Genomic DNA, 17,858 nt, shown 5'->3' on the forward strand with positions numbered 1-17,858 from the left:
TCTTTAAGGAATTAAATTTATTTTTCAAAAAGTCGTATCACCTTAAGAGGGATATAACTGGACACCATCCTGTTCTCCTTTCCTCCCTCCTTCCCTTCACTCCTTTCTTCCTCTCTTGCTTTATGGCTCTTGTTCTCTTCAACCCTCTCTCTTCTTTCCTTTGTAGGTATGTACACCTGCAGGCAGGGGAGAGACACAAAGATAGCAGATCTAAGGCAAGGAAGTATGACTCGCAATGGCCTGTAAGACCTCGAAACTTGGGACTGAGACTTTAAAACACAAGGTTACCAACTTCAGTCCTGAATCTAGAAAGTTTTTTTTTTCAAATAATCTGATAATATTTATGTAAAATTAAAATTTTATTATTCCCCAGTGCACCACCATCATCCCCCACCCCTCAGGCTCTTTATCTTCAGGTTCGAAGTAATCTCTGGCACTTGGAATTGAATGATCTCGTAATGGGTGTGGCAGCTTATTTGGACCTCATGGGGCCAAAGTAAACTGATCATGTGTTTCTCTCACAATCATCCACATTATCTTTTTTTAAACAGCCTTATTTAATTTGAACTGAACTTGCAAACTTGCAAACCTGGTCTCTCCCATTCCTCACACAGAGGTCCAATCAGTTCATTTGATTCTTGACTCTGATCCTAGGAATGATATGCATTTTCCTCAGGCATGTAAAGGAGAGGGGGAAAAAAAAATCAGTTGACCAATGTGACAAAAAATCTCCCCCGTGAGTTCCCAATAAAGAATACACACAACATCAAACACCAATAGTGCCAAAACATTTATTAAAGGTTTTCAAATCTTTCAAAAATGTTACAAAAAGCAAGCAAACACAGTGAAACTAATGACAAGTTTGACACTGAAAACTAGTATCTGGGTAAGTCCATGCAGGCATGTGTGGAAAGGGAATACCTTAGTATTTACTATGATTAAAACACTGTATTAGGGTCTTTTACATATATCTTATTTGGTCCCATTCAGGAAAAAATATCCCAGACTAGGAAAGTATGACCAAAAAAAACCCCCAAAAAACAAAACAAAACAAAAAACAAAAACACAAAGAAAAAAGGGATTGTGTCATCTATTAATATCATGCTAGCCTATTATCCATCAAACTCACCCAAGGGCCATCTGGCTCTCTTGGGAAAGATAACTTTGAGTAATAATTCAACAGAGACCAGATTAGGTGCCTTGTCAAGTTGGAGGTGGACTTACAGAAAATTGATAAAGCATGATGATGTTTTATTTGCACTTTCTGATAGAGAAATTTACCTCCAGGGTGATAATTTTATTTCTTTGTAGGATGCTAACCAGTTTTAATGTCTTACTTTGCAATCTCATTTCATCAAGGTCTTTCCTACTGATTAAATTCCCATTCTTCACATTCTCTTCAAATTGCTGTTATTCTGATGATGAGTTAAATGGAACTCCATTCATATGAGAATTATGGTTTCAATGATTTAAGAATTTGTGCTTTGATAATCCTCAAACAACCACATGAGGTAGGTAGTATATCCTCATTTACAGAGGAAGAAAGTGAGTTTCAGAGGAGGCACGTTACCTGCCCAAGGTTATAGAGGTAAGAAGTAATAGAGCTGGAGTCTGAACACAAATCTGCCTGAATTCTTTTACAGGAACTAAACTGGTGACTCACATGTGGACTGGAAATCTGTACTGGAACAACTCCAGAAAACTAACTTTATCTACATATGTTTATGTTTAAATTATAAACATGACAGCTAAATATCAAAAGCAACTAACTATGAAAGATTTAAGCCTGAGTATTTAAATAGTAATTGAAGAGGTTGTTTAAACTTTTTAAAATTGGAAATATTGAACGTATTTACCCATACACTATTTGGAATATTATCATTAAAGTGTGAAATCCCAATGCTATGCTGGTTTCATTAATGGTTCTGGATGATGCAGGGTAAGTTACTACTGAGGTTGTTATCAAAGTCATTGGAAAGTATTTGGAATACTTAATAGAGAACCTCTCTTGGACATTTCATGAACATATCCCTGAGAGCTTTGTGAATACATTTGACCAAATTCCTAGCTTATCCCACTGTTAAGATGCTCCAACCTACTTTGTCTTTAGACCAGTAAAAAAAAAGATGAGGAACACCAACATGTTTTTCTATTCTTCAGGCCATGAAGGTGATGTGTTCTCCTGGGTAAAAACAAAGGTATGTAGATATCAAGACTAAAGAGTCACAAGCTGCTCTTAGTCTGAAAGCACCATAATATATGTTGTACATCTTAAAAATATACCTTGGGAAAGGTTGATCTTACATGTGTTTGTCAACAAGCATGCTTTTTCACAGCTGGGATGTATACCTTCCAAATGCACCATTTTATCCACTTGAAGATGCATTCAATGTATATGCAGATTTACAAGTTTTTCTCCACAAATAAGATTCTAAAGTTGAGGTTGGTATCTAGGTTGATGAAAACTTCTGCTTGTATGGTGAGGCCTTTGCCCAGCAAATCACAACTTAGACAGTGACCATCTGGCCACCGGCAGCTGTCTGCCACAGATTTAAATGACGTGAGGCAATCTGTCCCACCCCAGCCCCTGATCCCAAACTTTGGAGCTGAATTTCAGCTCTAGCTGAAGTGAAAAGTCACTATGTGGTTCAAGTTCATCTTGACTCACAGTTTCACTGTTTTATCCTGGCTAAAGCTGCTCACAGTGTCTGTGGTTTTCTTGCAGAAATTTTCAATCCAGCTAGTGCTATTATACAGTGTCTTTTCCAACCCTGAGGTTAGGGGTGGGTTTTTAGCTCGCATATTTTTTCCAGATGTGATAAGCTCTCCGTAGCCCTCTTGGTGAGCAAAAGCATATCCAGATCTTCTTGAGCTTGACCTGCGAGTCTGAGGCCTTCGGCTACGTAAGGGCCTTGTCTTCTTTTGAGCCTTTTGCCTCTGACGGATCTGAAGAGGAAGGAGACAGAGTGAGATGATGCCTCCAAATGACAGATTCCAGGCCCTGGGCCACTTCATGAAGAGAAAGCTCTTTCAGTAGAAACATCAACAATAACAAAATACTCACCTTCATTGTAAAAGGAAGCATTTCACAAAAACAAAAAACAAACAAACAAAAAACAACAAGAAATCTTCCACCCAAAAGATTACACTGGGCACTGGTCAGTTTTTATTACTACCAAGAGACTATTAAATAAGTGTTAAGACAAGTTCCATTACTGTGTCCTTCTTATACATCCATCTTAAATGAATAGGAACTTAGTTTTGTACAGAAGGCTCTTCTAACATCCAAACACAGTCAGTATAACCATCTATAGTCCCATTTCCCCAAAATAGGCCTTTTCCCTCTCAAGGGAAATTCTCATGATCCAATAGTCGTTAGTAACTGGACCAAGAGAAAATTTAGAAAATGAGAGTCAGAAATTCCCAACTCTTGTAGTAGGTCAGTATATCATGAGATTTTGAGGGTTTTGACTTCCGTTGGATTTTTTTTTTTTTTTTTTTTTTTGCAGCCTTCTGAAGAACTCAACATCATTTGGGTGGGTTTCCAATATTTCTTTCATTTCCCTGTAAAGATGAGGAGAAAAATATCCAACGTTTGGTGTAAGCCACCTTGTTCTCTAATCCGGCTGATCTCTTAGATTCCGACTTTCATGTCAGGAGAAAGCCATTAAAAGCAGAAGATCATGATCTGACTACATACTGGAAGAAATGAACATCATCTTCTTTCCTTCAGCTCATCTATCATTTTCTGGGTTTACATCAGAATGAGCTCACGGAGCCAAAAGAAAAGGACAGATCTAACAGGGGAATCTATGAATCATTTCAGAAGGAATCTTCACATGCTTTGGCCTCAGAATGTGGAGGATATCCTGGTAAGGGAAGTTCTGCCTCAGTTCCTCTCAGTATCATTGGCCTGGTCACTCACCCCACCAGTGTTTGCCCCTTCTCATGATGCCACCACAAATGTGCATCTCCTGTTTCTTTCTCCTTTTTTTCTATCTGGGTCCTGACATAACTTGACATTGTCTTGCTTCTACTACTCTTCTCATGAAATCCGGGCTGTTAATCCCTTGGCTTAAGGATTTCTACAATCTGTTCTATTTTCCTTTCAACTTTATATTTTTCCATCCAGTCATCATGTTGCTGTTCCCTTTCTTAATCTGTTCAGAAGGTAGCATCTCCTTACGTTTCTGAATCTGCTACCATACTTCTACAAAAACTGAGTCCCTTCATCTCATACCTTGCTTGTCTCTCTTTTACTCTATCCTTTACTTGCCCACATGTCAGTAACTTTCCTTATAGTTTGCCTTTGCCTTAGAATAGTTGTCCAAAATGCTGCCAGCTTCTTTTTTTAAAGTCAACTTTTAGAAATGCCCAACTTAACTTGTAATTCATGACTCCCCACCCACATTTAGTCTAGACATTTCTCTTCATTAACATTCACAAAGCTACTACATTCAGATGTGGGCAGTTCCATTTACTGGTATGTGATGATGTATACCTATGGGTGTTTCCAGTGGGAAGTTCATTAGCCCTTTCCTGGGCTTCCAAATCAGAAAGAGAAGGACATGATTCCAAGAGCCAAGAATCAGCCCTTCAAGTACTTATCAGCACTGCAACATACCTGGTCACTCAGGGTTGGGCATAAATCCATCTTCAAAAATCTGACTACCACCACAGGCACAACTGATGCCACTGTTGTCAAGAGAATAACAAGCCAGATGCACTTCTGGGTCAAAGAATGTCGTGCATTTCCTATTATTAAGGAAAAATATACATAATTATACAAAATACACTGAATTATTGAATAAAAAGGCTCCTTGTCTATTCCCATAAGGTCTTTTTTGAAATGGTGAGGTTTGGGCTACCTAGGGAGAACCACTAGGTGTCTTCCACGGTATATAGTATATTCAGAGGTGATGAGAAGGCAAGAATGGTATGATCACCACCCTTGGGAACTACTTCATGGCCCAATTACTTGGAGATAGCCAATCAGAGCCAAGTGCTCTCTGATCTAGACTCAGTCCAGCTTCACTCATGAGGTAGAATTCTCTCATGGAGCCTCAAGATCCCTTGACTACAAAGAAGCCATTATTTTTAAAAGGCACATTTGCTCTTAGACTCCTGAATAAAAGTGCCATGTCAAAACTATACAACATATGTCTGGGGTGCAGGTACAATCTCAATACCTTTGGTGACTGGAGAGCTTTACCTAATATAGGGCCAACCTTTACAATTCAGGCAGCAGCCTCAGAAAACTTGCCTCAAAGGGACTTGCTGATTTCTCTGATATTCACTGGGTTATGAAGAACTCAAGATTCCAAGGAGATCAGACATGCTCTTGGGTTTGTGAAAAGAGCATTCCTCTCACTGGTAGACTGCTAATGCAGTCATCCAACATGCTAGTGCAATACTGTGGTGAAACTCATTCCCAAGCCTGAAGCCGGTTTCCTTACTTTATACTCACACCTCATATACTGGGATGTTTGTTTAAACAAAACAATAATGGTCAGTTAAGCAGACAAATTCTACAGGAACATGTCAACCCTGTTTATATCACCAAAATAAACTTCTGTCCCTGTTGGCTGTCTAGGGATTTGCCACAATACCTCCAATTATCTACATCCCCTCTCCCAAAGTTAAAGTGTTAACAACCATTTGAATGTGTTTTGGGTATGAGGGCTTGGCTACTGATTGGTATGTCTGTATTTTCTGGCTTTGGAGGATAGAATCTGCCACCAAAGCAGAAGATTACAGCTATCTCCAAGTATAATAAATTAAATGTCTCTTGTTTCTGGGCAGAAACAAACTTGATTCAATAAATTAAATGTCTCTTTGAGCTCCCTGAAGCTTAGCACCCCCAGGCATGGCTGGGAAAACAAGCTTCACTTTAAAACCACACTCCTGCTTGCTGCTGGTTACTAAGGACATTTTTTTTTCTTAAACCCCAATGTTGATCTAACTTTTGAGAAGTCTCATTGGAGCTCAGTAATTAATTCCTGGAATGGCATGTGCTTAGCTGGAGAGAGTGGTCCCCACACAAACTACTTTCTCCAGTTGAGGCATTCCAGGCTCATTATGCATGCTAAAATGCTCTCTTAGGACTAGAAATCTTCTTGTCAATGCACTGAACTTTCAGATTTGGCAATCAAAAAAGAAGAAGAAGAAAGAAAGAAGAAAGAAGAAAGAAGAAAGAAGAAGAAAGAAGAAAAGAAAGAAGGAAGAAGGAAGAAGGAAGAAGGAAGAAGGAAGAAGGAAGAAGGAAGAAGGAAGAAGAAGAAGAAGAAGAAGAAGAAGAAGAGAAGAAGAAGAAGAAGAAGAAGAAGAAGAAAGAAGAAGAAGAAGAAAGAAGAGAAAGAAAGAAAAGAAAGAAGAAAGAAAGAGAAGAAGAAAGAAGAAAGAAGAAAGAAGGAGAAGGAGGAAGGGGGGAGGGGGAGGAGGGGAGAGAAAGAAGAAAGAAGAAAGAAGAAAGAAGGAGAAGGAGGAAGGGGGGAGGGGGAGGAGGAGGAGGAGGAGAAGAAAGAAGAAAGAAGAAAGAAGAAAGAAGAAGAAGAAGAAGAAAGAAGAAGAAAGGAAGAAAATAAGAAAAAATAAAGGAAAAAATAAAACCCTAGAAATAGTTAAAGGTCTTTTGTAATATGCTTATTCTTATTCATAACCATCCTGTCTCTACATAGTTGCAGTCTTTTGGAAAACAAAATGTTAATGTTACATATAAGTGTGAATGGTGCAATGTAAAGATTTCCATGTACATGCAAAGCAAGGCAAAAGATAGAGAACAACATTGTTAAGTATATGTGTACATTTAATTGGAATTATAATTTCAGGTGTCTTTGCATCAGTGGAAATGTATAACCCTATAGTTGCTCTTCTTTTGCATTCTACATGAATCAGTTTTCTAAGAATTATTTTTCTGGATTTCTTAGACTGAATTCCTTAACTAGTGGATGCAAATCTCAGTCTCACCTGATTAAGCTCAAGAAGGTTGACACTGTGCATCTCCCTTTTCCGGTTTGTTGGGACAAACTGAGAAACATCACTGTTACCAACTTATCTCACACAAATTAGAGACTTCAAAACTTCTGAGAAAGTATATTAATAGCCTCATTGTGTAGTAAAGCTCAGTGGCCCTCTGGGAATCATTTTGAAATGTGGGACACAATGGTGGTACAGTCCATAGACCAGATGTACGCTCTTTGTAGTATTACAGAATCTCAGAGTTTTAAGGTATTTTTGGAATTCCTGTCCTACCCATCTGCTGTTCAAATCACTCTGCAGTGTTCCCAACCAGTAATCAAGACACATTTGCTTGAATCATCATGTTCATCATCACCATCATTAGGGTTACCACTTACTAAAAAAGTACGATGTACCAGGCTCCATGCTAAGCATTTCATATGAATTGTCTCATGAAACCCTCACATTTCCTATGAAAATAGAAACTATTAATATCTCCAGTTTATAATTTAAGACATCAAGGCATGAAAAGAAAAAGAAATCTGCCCAAAGGTGACCCAGCATTTAAGTGGCAGAGCTGACACCTGAGCCCTGGCTGTCTAACTACAGAGGCTACTCTTTGTGCCTCTTATGGACTAATGTCCAGCAATTCTTAGACTGCTCTAAATTATACATCATTTCTTTCCTATCTGAATGCAAGTAAGTTCTACAGGTGCACTTTGGCAGTGATAGTGGTGATAATGTGGGATAAAAGGAAGAACCTAAGATTTCTTTCTCTTCCCTCTATTATACATGTTTTTTACAGACCTTCAGGTAGCCCTGATATATGTGCTATGCCTCTTATTTGCAAAGGGACAATCAATTACATCTGGGCTGTTGGGACCCTATAAGCAGCTATCACAGTGATTCTTCTATATCTGTCAGGGACAGCAGAAACTAATCTTTTGGAACTCTTCTCAAGCCTAAAAGCCTTCAGATGTCTGGCTCCCTCCATTCCTAGAGAAAAGATTATTAGTCATCCTTAGTCCCACCCGACACAGAAAATAAATTACAAAGACAAATAAATGACAGCATGACACTAGGCTCCCATAGATAATAGGACTCAACTTACCAACAAATGGAAACTGGTTTGGGAAGATGCCAAAGATGCCCTTACTGTGCATGGTAAATAAAATGGAGAAGTAAGTGGCAACGCTGCCCCAGATGAAGACATGATTAATGACAGTCCAGTAACTGGTATCCAAGGCTATCTGTAAATGAAGTCAAATGCAAAGGGGAGGGCTTTGAGAATTAAAAGAGTATCATTTTACTGAGTGATGTTTTCCCAGAACTGCTCTGTGAAGAGATGGTTGCACCTATCTAACTACCAGCCAACCACAGGCACTCTTATTTTCTGCACAGCACTGGGAACTGACCTGACATTTCTGGTAGACAACTGACTTCAGAACTTATATCTGCAAGCCATTATAGCTGCGAAGGTTGAATCAGGAGATAAAATGTTAATCTTCTTTTATGTGAGAAATAAGAAAACAATGATTTCTAATTTCAAAGTTACTTTCCAAATTGCTCTTAAAGCATTTCTGTTGAAAAAAAAAATCTTCAGTAGTGAGCCACTGCAACATTTTATAATCTGTACATAAGTTTTCACATGACTGTTTTACATAGGCATACTCTGTTTTACACCAATATTCTAACTTATTTTGCTGATGCTTTTTCTTAAATTATTTAATTAATAACAAAGAAAATCCTTAATCCTCTTTTGTCGTAAAATTCAGATGTGAGGATTCATGGTGACCTGGGAGCATGTTCACAAGCTCTTCTCTCTTCCAATAACTTGTGGCAACACAGCTAAAAAGGGCCTGCTATCAGGGAAGCAAGGATACCACTGGCAAATATGAACCCTGAGTTTTCAGAGACAAACAAGTAGGTTCTGGCAACATTATTTGCATCTCTGAGGCCCCAAGTGGTCCAAGTGAGGGTTTGCATTTCTAGCAGAGTCTGCTTCAAGACCACAGATTTCTCACCTGTCTGAGGGGGTCCTACTTACACAGTAAATAGACCCTTCTCTGCATATGGAGACACACTTCCTCTTCCCACTTGAAGTTTACTGTTTTTAAAATCTTGCCCCACTAAAAAATTTTTGGCAGGCTTGAATATAAACTGCAGGAGTTATAAAAGGACAGCTTTTTTCTCTCAAGAGCCCTGAGAACAGAGAGCCCTCCCATCCATCCTCAGCAAAGAGATGCTAGTGTTCCAGCTCATGTGGCTGCCAAGACATTAGGCCAAAATGTTCAACTGTACCTTCCCCCACCTGTCAATTCATCACCATCAAGAGACACCAATAGCCTGAACTGCGTGGGTATGAGTAGAAAAATCACAACCAACTAAAGAGGACTCAACTGAAAAAAGAGAGAGAGAGAAGAAAAGGAAAAAAAAAAAGAGCAGGTGGCTCCTATTGAGGCAGAACTAATGGAAAAGACAGACAAGCACTATAACCAAAAAAAATGTAATGAGAATTCTTAAGGGGATGAAATTAGATCACAGAAAAAAAAATTCTGGAAGAAAAAAACATTATTTCTGAATTTAAAAATTCAATAGAGAAACCAAATAAGAATAGTCACTGATGAGAACTGAATTAATATTCTGGAAAAAACAAATGGAAATAATATCTTACAACACAGAGCAAAGAACTTGAAGAAATGGAAACCATGTGCAAAAAGATATGAGACATGGATGGCAAATCCATAGATTACAGATCCATGGGCCCAACATACAAATAATGGCATCTTAGAGAAAAAGAAAGAAGTAGCAATCAAAGAAATGACAGAAGAAAACTGCTCTGCTATTGTGAACAAATAGCAAGATTTTCAGATTGAGAGGGCACTCTAAACTCCTAGGAAAATTAAAGAACGAAGTTCCATTCTAGTGACATTTGTGAAGCCCCAAGACAAAGAACACAGACTTCCAAACAGAGAATATATTACCTCTGAAGGAAAGAGAATCAAGCTAATGTCAAACCGCTGCACTAAAACTGGATATAGTGGAACAACATTTACCAAGTAACTAAAGCAAAAGTCTCTGACTCAAGAATCTCATGCCCATCCAATGTATCATTTAAGCGTAAAGGGGGAAAAAAAAAAAAAAAAGCTTTGAGCTCCAAAGTATAACATCTATGTCCCCTTCTGAAGAAATTACTCAAGGAAATTGCTGCAAATAAAAATTCAGTTAGGACAAAGACTTCAAAAGAGTGGAAGAAAGAGCATAAAAATGGTGGTGAGCAATGATTCTTATAATGTATAGTTGGCTCTAAACGAGTAATAATGTGAAGATGAGCTACAGTATTAACTTAGAAAAAATCTGCAATGGTCAAAACATATGTTAAAGGAGCATTTAATAACACAATGAAACTACAATTCTAGATTACTAACATACAAGAGGGGAGTAGGAGCAGGGAGTAGGAACAGGGAGGGAGAAATAAGTAGATACATTTCCAAAACTATTTAATTTGGAAGTGGAGAAGGGAAGGTATGGGAACAAGATAGTGAAACAACTGGTGAAGGATATAGTTATTATTTAATTTTGGCATATCAATATGGAAATAGAGATTTAAATGACTATGAAAATGGGAGAAATCACTAGTAAAATGGGAATATAATAGTAAAACTTATAAATTATGACAAATAAGATATTTAAAAATCGTGTTGCCTCCGAGTATGAAAAGGAAAAAATGGAAATAAAGAATTTAAAGTAATCATAAAGTAACATGAAAGGAGCAAGATAAAATATATGTTACTACAATAAAAATGAGTAGTTTAACTCCCTTATCAAAGGAGAAAACCCAAAAGAATAAGATAAGAAAGCAATGAAAATGAGAAGATGGGCCTGAATTATATATCAGGTATATGCAGGCTCAGAAAAGCAACAGAAGTAAAACTAATATAAAAAAATGAAATTTGATTAAGAACATTTTATCATAAAAAAGATAAAAGCTATAAAGAACAAATAACAATCAAGAACCATTACACTGCAAATAACATAGCCTCAGATTATATAAGGTAAAATCTCCTGGAAGTACAAGAACTTGATAAGAATCGTAATCACAAGGAAAAAATTTAATACACTTCTCTCAGTATCTGACAAGCATGGTGGTTCTCTGGAAATCTGTGGCTGACCTGGCATCCAGACCCCACTGTGATCATAGCCAAGCTGTTAAGAGGTAGTAATCATGTTTTCACTACAACAATGCAGCCATATGGCTGGGTGTTGCTCCCAGAGGTGCTATGCTTGGCTGTGGTTCTCCCTGGTTCATTTGCCCTCCTGAAGATTCTGGAGCTACCTAATAGTTTTTAATAAATCTTTTGTCTGCAACTATAATCCTTTTTGGAAAGTAATATAGCAATATTAATGAAACTTTAAATGCACATACTCTCTGACCTAGCAATAAAGAGAACAAAATACCATTCTTCATCCATCATCTCAGTACAAGCTGGTTCTCATTCCAGAAATTTCGTTTCTAGGAATTTATCTGTCAGTACATAAAATTTATATACTAGTATATGCATTGTAGCATTGTTTCAATAACAGCAACAACAAAAGAAACACCCTGAATGTCTATCAATAGAGGGCTGATGAATAAATTATTATATATCCATATTGTGAAATTCTGTGCAGCTCTTAAAAAGAGTAAGATATATCTGAATGTGTTGGTTTGGAAAGCTGTTCAGAATATCTTGTTAAGTAAGAAAAGCATACTACAGAATAATATGCTAGCTATGCTGCTTTTTCTTGAATACATATGTGCATGTCCCAAAGCAAAGAAAAAATATGGAGGGAGTTAAGCTACGGTAATCCTAATAGTAGTTAACCAGGGGAATATGGGGAAGAAAGAGAAGGTGGTTCATTTTATTTTAAACACTTCTATAGTGTTTGAAACGTTAAAAGGAGCATTATATAATTCAAATAGCCAAAAAAAAAAACCACACCAAAAACCTGATATTTAAAAAAAAAAAATAGAGGCTGCTAAAGTTTGGCCTATAGCATCAGCAGGACACGAAAGATTTATAACTGTAATTATAGACCATGGAAATTTCATGGGGGTTGTTACCCCAGTGACAAGTCAAGCTTAGACAGCGAGGAAAGGATATTAATGCCGCTGTCAAAGTGAGCTTATTCACAAAACTCCTGAAACTTATTATTCTATATATTAAATACAGAAGTTTCTGATTGAAGCCAAAATTGTGGAGTTTTCATGGCTATGAACATTATGAGCTCAGGTCTGAGAATTCTATGGTAAAGCAGACATTTTCAGGGCTTCTGAGAAATAAAAATAAGTGGAAGACTAAACGACAGTAACTGGGAATCTACATTGCTCAAGTTGACGCTTTCATGTTGAAAGAGGACCTATGTGTTTATCACCTATTAACGGTCTCTCTCCCACTTTACTCAAGGGTGGTACTGGTGTCCTAGGGATCACCTTGTGGAAGACAGAGGTGGACCACAAGTTCCCTGTAGCGTCCCACTTCTCCCTATAAAGAAAGGAGGTCCACATGGACTTGGAGTTGGGGACCTGAGATCAGATCTGTGTTCAAATGCTGGCCTGCCACTTTCTGTGTGATTTGAACTCTAACAAGTCTATTTTCTTATCTATAGTAATAGTATTTATGTTTCAGAGGACTGGGAAGAGGATTAAATGAGAGAATGGGATTATCTGAGAAATAATTCTTTTGCATAGCAAATGTTCAATTAATGGGAGCCATTGTTGCTCTGAAAATCAGAAGCCCTGACAGAGGCGAGCAGGCCAAGTTTGCTTTCAGTAACTCCAAACTCTCCTCTTTATTCTTCCAGAGATTCTCTGTTCTCCAAACCCCAGTGCTTCTGCTTTAGGATTGCTTGCTTTTCTTTCTTTCTTTCTTTCTTTCTTTCTTTCTTCTTCTTCTTTTTCTCTTTCTTTCTTTCTTTCCTTTCTTTCTTTCTTTTCTTTCTCTTAATTTCTTTCTTTCTTTCCTTTCTTTCTTTCTTTCTTTCTTTCTTTCTTTCTCGCTTTTCTTTTTACTTTCTTTTCTCTTTTCTTTCTCTTCCTTCCTTCCTCCCTCCCCCCCTTCTTCCATACAGACAAGGAAGTATCTGATATCTTCATGTTCAATCTAATCTTTGTTCTCATATATCCTGAAAATTTGCATTTTAACCAGCCTTACTGTAGAATAAAAGACTTTGCCCCAGACAGCACTGGAGTCAAAGAGGTCTGGGTTCCAACCCTGGATCTGGGACTCACTTTGTGACCTCAGGCAAGTCACTTAACCTCTTTGAGCTTCATCTGTAAAAGGGGACAATAATACCTACTGAATAGTGGCACTGAGAGGATTAAGCATAATTCATGATACCACTCACAGTAGTGATGATGACACAGGTTTCTGAAGGCTCCCACCAAGGAAAGGCCTGCTTTGGTAAGGGATAAGATGGGCATGTACCTGAAACAGGAGGGATAGCTGGGTACCTCAACCGAATTCTTCTCACTTCCTTTGCTCAACTTTCATCTCTCTCTTCATATCTTTCTGCCCTTACATCCATTCAACAAAAACTGATTTGTGTCTGACGCTGCAGTTTAAGTTGGAGTACAGCAGTAAACAAAGCATGCCTTGGAAACTGGTGTCCATTCTCACTCACACCTACTCTGCTTCCAGACCTCCATCTCCAGCCTGGATTTCTCCTACCTTGTTCTCTTGCCAAAAGGTCCTCAATCTCCTGGCTGTTTCAGTGCCCTCCAGCACTCAGAATTAGTGGCAGACGGTATGGGTGAGGGCAGAGAGATATCAGGTGGAGTAGAAATCGATGGGACAGGAGTATGTGGATAAGATCTAGAGGACATCAGCTTGTACATGGCAAGAAGGGCACAGCCACCACGGGGTGAGACCCAGCCCCCCATCTGTACAACTGTGTGTGTGCATTACTGCTTCCCAAGTGCGCCTAACTACCCTGTAGCCCAGTGGTATTTGTGTTGTAGGAAATGCTTGCCCCACGTTTTTCATGGAACACTCACAAATGCCTTTATTAAAGATCACTGATTCAGAAAACAAGACTACGGGATCTGACTCCTAAACCTGCAGTGCAGTCACTGTGTGGTCTTGGGCAAATCTTGGGCCCCAGTTTGATATATCAACTTTAAATTATACTGTTATGGTTTTAACATATGACAGCCAATTCTTTGAAATTCCGCTAAGAAATGGAGCTTAATTCTCCCCTTGAAGGGACTGGGCTGGATTTAGCGAATAGAGTATGAAAAGGGAAACATAGTTTACAATGGAGAAACCTGAAAAACATCATCTTAACAAGTAACCGAGGTCACCGTCACCACTAATAAGTCATGCTGATATCACACACTCCCTGACAGGATGTGACAAGAAGGTATATCACTTTTTTGTGATTCTTCCCCCAAATCCCCAATCTCAGTCTATTCCTAAGAAAACATCAGACAAATCCAGAAACATTCTACAAAACACCTGACCACTGTTACTCAAAAGTGTCAAATCCATGAAAGACAAGGAAAGACTATAGAAAGCTGACTGCAGGAGACTAAGGAGACGTTACAAGTATATGCAATGTAGGATCCCTGGAACTGAAAAAGGTCAGTAATGGAGAAACTGAGGAAATCTGAAACAAGTCTGTAGTTCAGTTAATAGTATTGTACCAATGCTAATTTCATAGTTTTGACAATTGCACAGCAGTTATATAAGATGGTAATGCTAATGTTAGAGAAAAGCTAGTTGGGCAGAACCATGGTTGCCCTTGAGGAGATAGAAGGCAGAGAATGGATCTTGGTGAGACACATGGCCAATTAGGCCTGAATCAAATAGACCCAGATAGGCCCACCCATAACATCTCAAATGAGGGATCAATGGTCCTAAGGAAGAATCCCCTCTGAGGAAGTACAGGTATCATTCTTATAAAACCATGATATCAAAGGTAAGAAATCTTGAATGGTTTATTTTGAAAACTCCAAAAGACAGAATGTAAAATTCTGTCTTTTTTTTTGTGAATAAACAATGTTTTTAAAATAAAACTGTTTCTGTGGTCTCTCAATTTGTGAAAAAGGAGAAACATAACTATGACATCCAACAAGAACTGTGTACTTTATGGGGAAAGTACTGAGAAAGAGCTTCTAAATCTAAGATCAATATAAAAACACAGACTGGCCTTGCTATGATAGCATATAAGAAAATAAATTATGGACAAGGAAAAAGATATATATATCAACAAGCTTTTTTTTTAATTAAAAAAGATAACGTTAACCAAAAATTGTAGAATTATGAAAAATAGTTTCACTAAACATGCAATGCCTCTCATGTCTTTTCCACGTAATTTTATCCTTACTTATATAGCAGATGATGTTAATGACAGTTTGAAGAATATTTCCCATTTGCTTTTTACTTTAGATATTGGCTTTTTATCTCAGTTACTACCTTTCAAATGATCCCTTGGAGTACCAGTTAACAAGCCTGACCTGGTGAATAAGCTGTTACCACTAAAGAGATGTCCCACAGCCATCCTCCCCATCAGAAGGAGAATCCAGAGAACTGGAAATGTGCCCTCATGGCAAGGACTAGATCACCTAATTCTCTAGACTAGAAATATAACAGTATACACAGAGTCTGCTCAGTGATCAAAAGGCAACAAAACAAAACAGGTTGGAGTGTCCAGTATAATGGCAAGAACTATAAGAAATGATGGAACAATAGCTTCTTACAAGGTAATATACACTTTGTCCCAGTAATAGACTATCATAATGAACATCTTAGCTCTGCAAGATGCTTCCAAGTCACTCCATCAGTTCCCTCTCTGCCACAGAATTGAACCTAGGGGAACTAGACATGGAGGGTTTGCAAAGCAACAGCATGCTTTATTTAGTTGTAAGAGAGACAAACTTTTTTTTTAATCTTTTTTTTTTAACAATTATTTATTAGAGAGAGAGAGAGAGTACAAGCAGGTGGAATAGCAGGCAGAGGGAGAGGGAGAAGCAGGGTCCCTGCAGAGTAAGGAGCCCGATGCGGGACTCAATCCCAGGACCCTGAGATCGTGACCTGAGCCGAAGGCAGTCGCTTAACCAACTGAGCCCCCCAGGCACCCCAAAAGGAACTTTCTGAGTGGAGAAATCTAGTTCTGTTTTTGGATGCTACCTGTCTGATTCTGAATTATGAACTCCCAAGATGTCAAGTGTTAGATGGCTCTGGCATAGATTTAATAATACTCACTTAGATGGACCAAGGAATGGAAGAAATGTCCTTTAAAAGCAATATGTTTACATTTGGTTCACTTACCATAATGTTTATTTTTGAGTCACAAAGAGAAAGTCTGGGATTTAATGAGATTCTTTGTTGGAAATGAGCAGCTAATATTTGTAAAAAAGATTGTTTATAGGATAGAAAAAAGACTGACCAAAGGCAATTTAAACCCTAAAAATCAAGTCCTTGACTGATATCTGCTCCTTGGAAAAAAAAAGAAAACAAAAGAAAAAACAGGTCGCACTGCCTACTGTATCTATCCAGAGGTACAAATTTTAATGAATAGGAAAGCTTTTGTGAACTCTAACGCAATATTAAATGGTTTTGTCTACCGTTTGCATTGAAAAGGAAATAGAAACACTCAAGAAGCCCAGTGAGGTCAATGGAGCATCAAAAAATCATCCCTATCACAAAAGCTTCTCTAAATTTAAGGTTCAGATATGCCAAAATACAATGAACCTCTTGAATAATTTCACAGATATGTATTACCAAATAAATTTTAAATCTCACTTTAAAGCCTGGAAGTTATTAAGTGATAGAAATCATGGGAAAGTTTCTCTCTGCTATTGTTGGAAAAAAACCCAAAAAGAAGCAGTAGTATAATCATTTCTCTTTACTACACTCAACCCCAAGAAGTAATTAATTGTGAGGTTTCTACTAACACAGAGGTTATAGACATTGAATGCAAATCTCCCACATCTGGTCATTTACATTAAAGCTTTCTGTTTTCATCTCAAAATGTGTAGTTAAAAAGAAACCTCCAAGATTCCTTTAGGGTTATTATTATATTTTTTTTTTGCCCCAACAAGTAGACAAAATCAGTCAACAATGAAAATGAATTTTAAAAGTTGTAAAGCCATCTTCAGCATGAGGATTACCTGCACACTGACCACAATGACCAAAGACGTAGCCATGGTAACTGCAAAAGACTGGTAGTCAGCTATGTGCTGCCCATCTTCTCCAGCCACATTGTAAAAGGCTCCATAGGGGATGAAGAAAAGGGCCAGTGAGGTGTAGATGCCATGTGCTATGCAGATGAAAAATTTACGCTTGTTAAACAGTAGGTTCAGCTGTCCAGGTTCGTAGAGCTGGGGATAGTCCATGCTGTTCTGGTCACTCACATCCTGTCAACAAAGTTACGTTAGTGGAGGAGGCTTGAGGAGAAGTTGGAAAGGCCCTGAATTCCCCATCTCGGGAAATAGCAAGTATATGTCTCAGCATACCCTATAAACACTATTCATTAGCTTGTTTTCATTCCCATGATAACCGAGATAATCAAATGATCCCAATTTTATTGAAGAGGAGCTTGAGTCTCCAAGAGAGACTCATGAGAGATCATATAGTTCTTAGAACCAGAATTTGCACCCAGATCCTTGGCTTCAGAATGAAGTTTCTTTCCTCTACTCTCCTGAGGCTGCACTCGTGCTCCCGGAATTCTAGTACATCACATGCAGCCAATGGGGCCCAGGGATTAATTGCTAAGGCTGTGAGGGTAGCGGTCAGGAGATGGCAGCAGAGAGCTCCAGAGTAGGACTTGGCCGATCTGAGTTCCTAACCGTGAGAGGAGAGTAGGAGAAGGGGAACAGGGAAAGGAGGAAATTGCAAGCAGGGTTCCAGTGGGAAGGA

General features: G+C 38.3%; 1 protein-coding gene across 3 annotated transcripts in view; it reads right to left on the reverse strand.

Annotated features, from left to right (window-relative positions):
* Window positions 1-788: 788 nt before the first annotated feature.
* Window positions 789-17,858, reverse strand: part of ATP8B4 (ATPase phospholipid transporting 8B4 (putative)) — a 288,632-nt gene continuing 271,562 nt past the window's right edge. For 2 of the 3 annotated variants that reach the window (XM_027572559.2, XM_027572558.2), the window contains 4 exons: window positions 17,111-17,356; window positions 8,069-8,207; window positions 4,625-4,755; window positions 789-2,946 (listed from right to left, as the gene is read on the reverse strand). In XM_027572559.2, the coding sequence (XP_027428360.1) occupies window positions 2,665-2,946; window positions 4,625-4,755; window positions 8,069-8,207; window positions 17,111-17,356 (798 nt within the window). In that variant the 3' untranslated portion in view covers window positions 789-2,664. The remainder of the gene's footprint in view (window positions 2,947-4,624; window positions 4,756-8,068; window positions 8,208-17,110; window positions 17,357-17,858) is intronic. The other variant, XM_027572557.1, reaches the window with a different exon arrangement.

This window comes from Zalophus californianus, chromosome 6 (assembly GCF_009762305.2).
Source record: "Zalophus californianus isolate mZalCal1 chromosome 6, mZalCal1.pri.v2, whole genome shotgun sequence".
NCBI classification, from domain to species: domain Eukaryota; kingdom Metazoa; phylum Chordata; class Mammalia; order Carnivora; family Otariidae; genus Zalophus; species Zalophus californianus.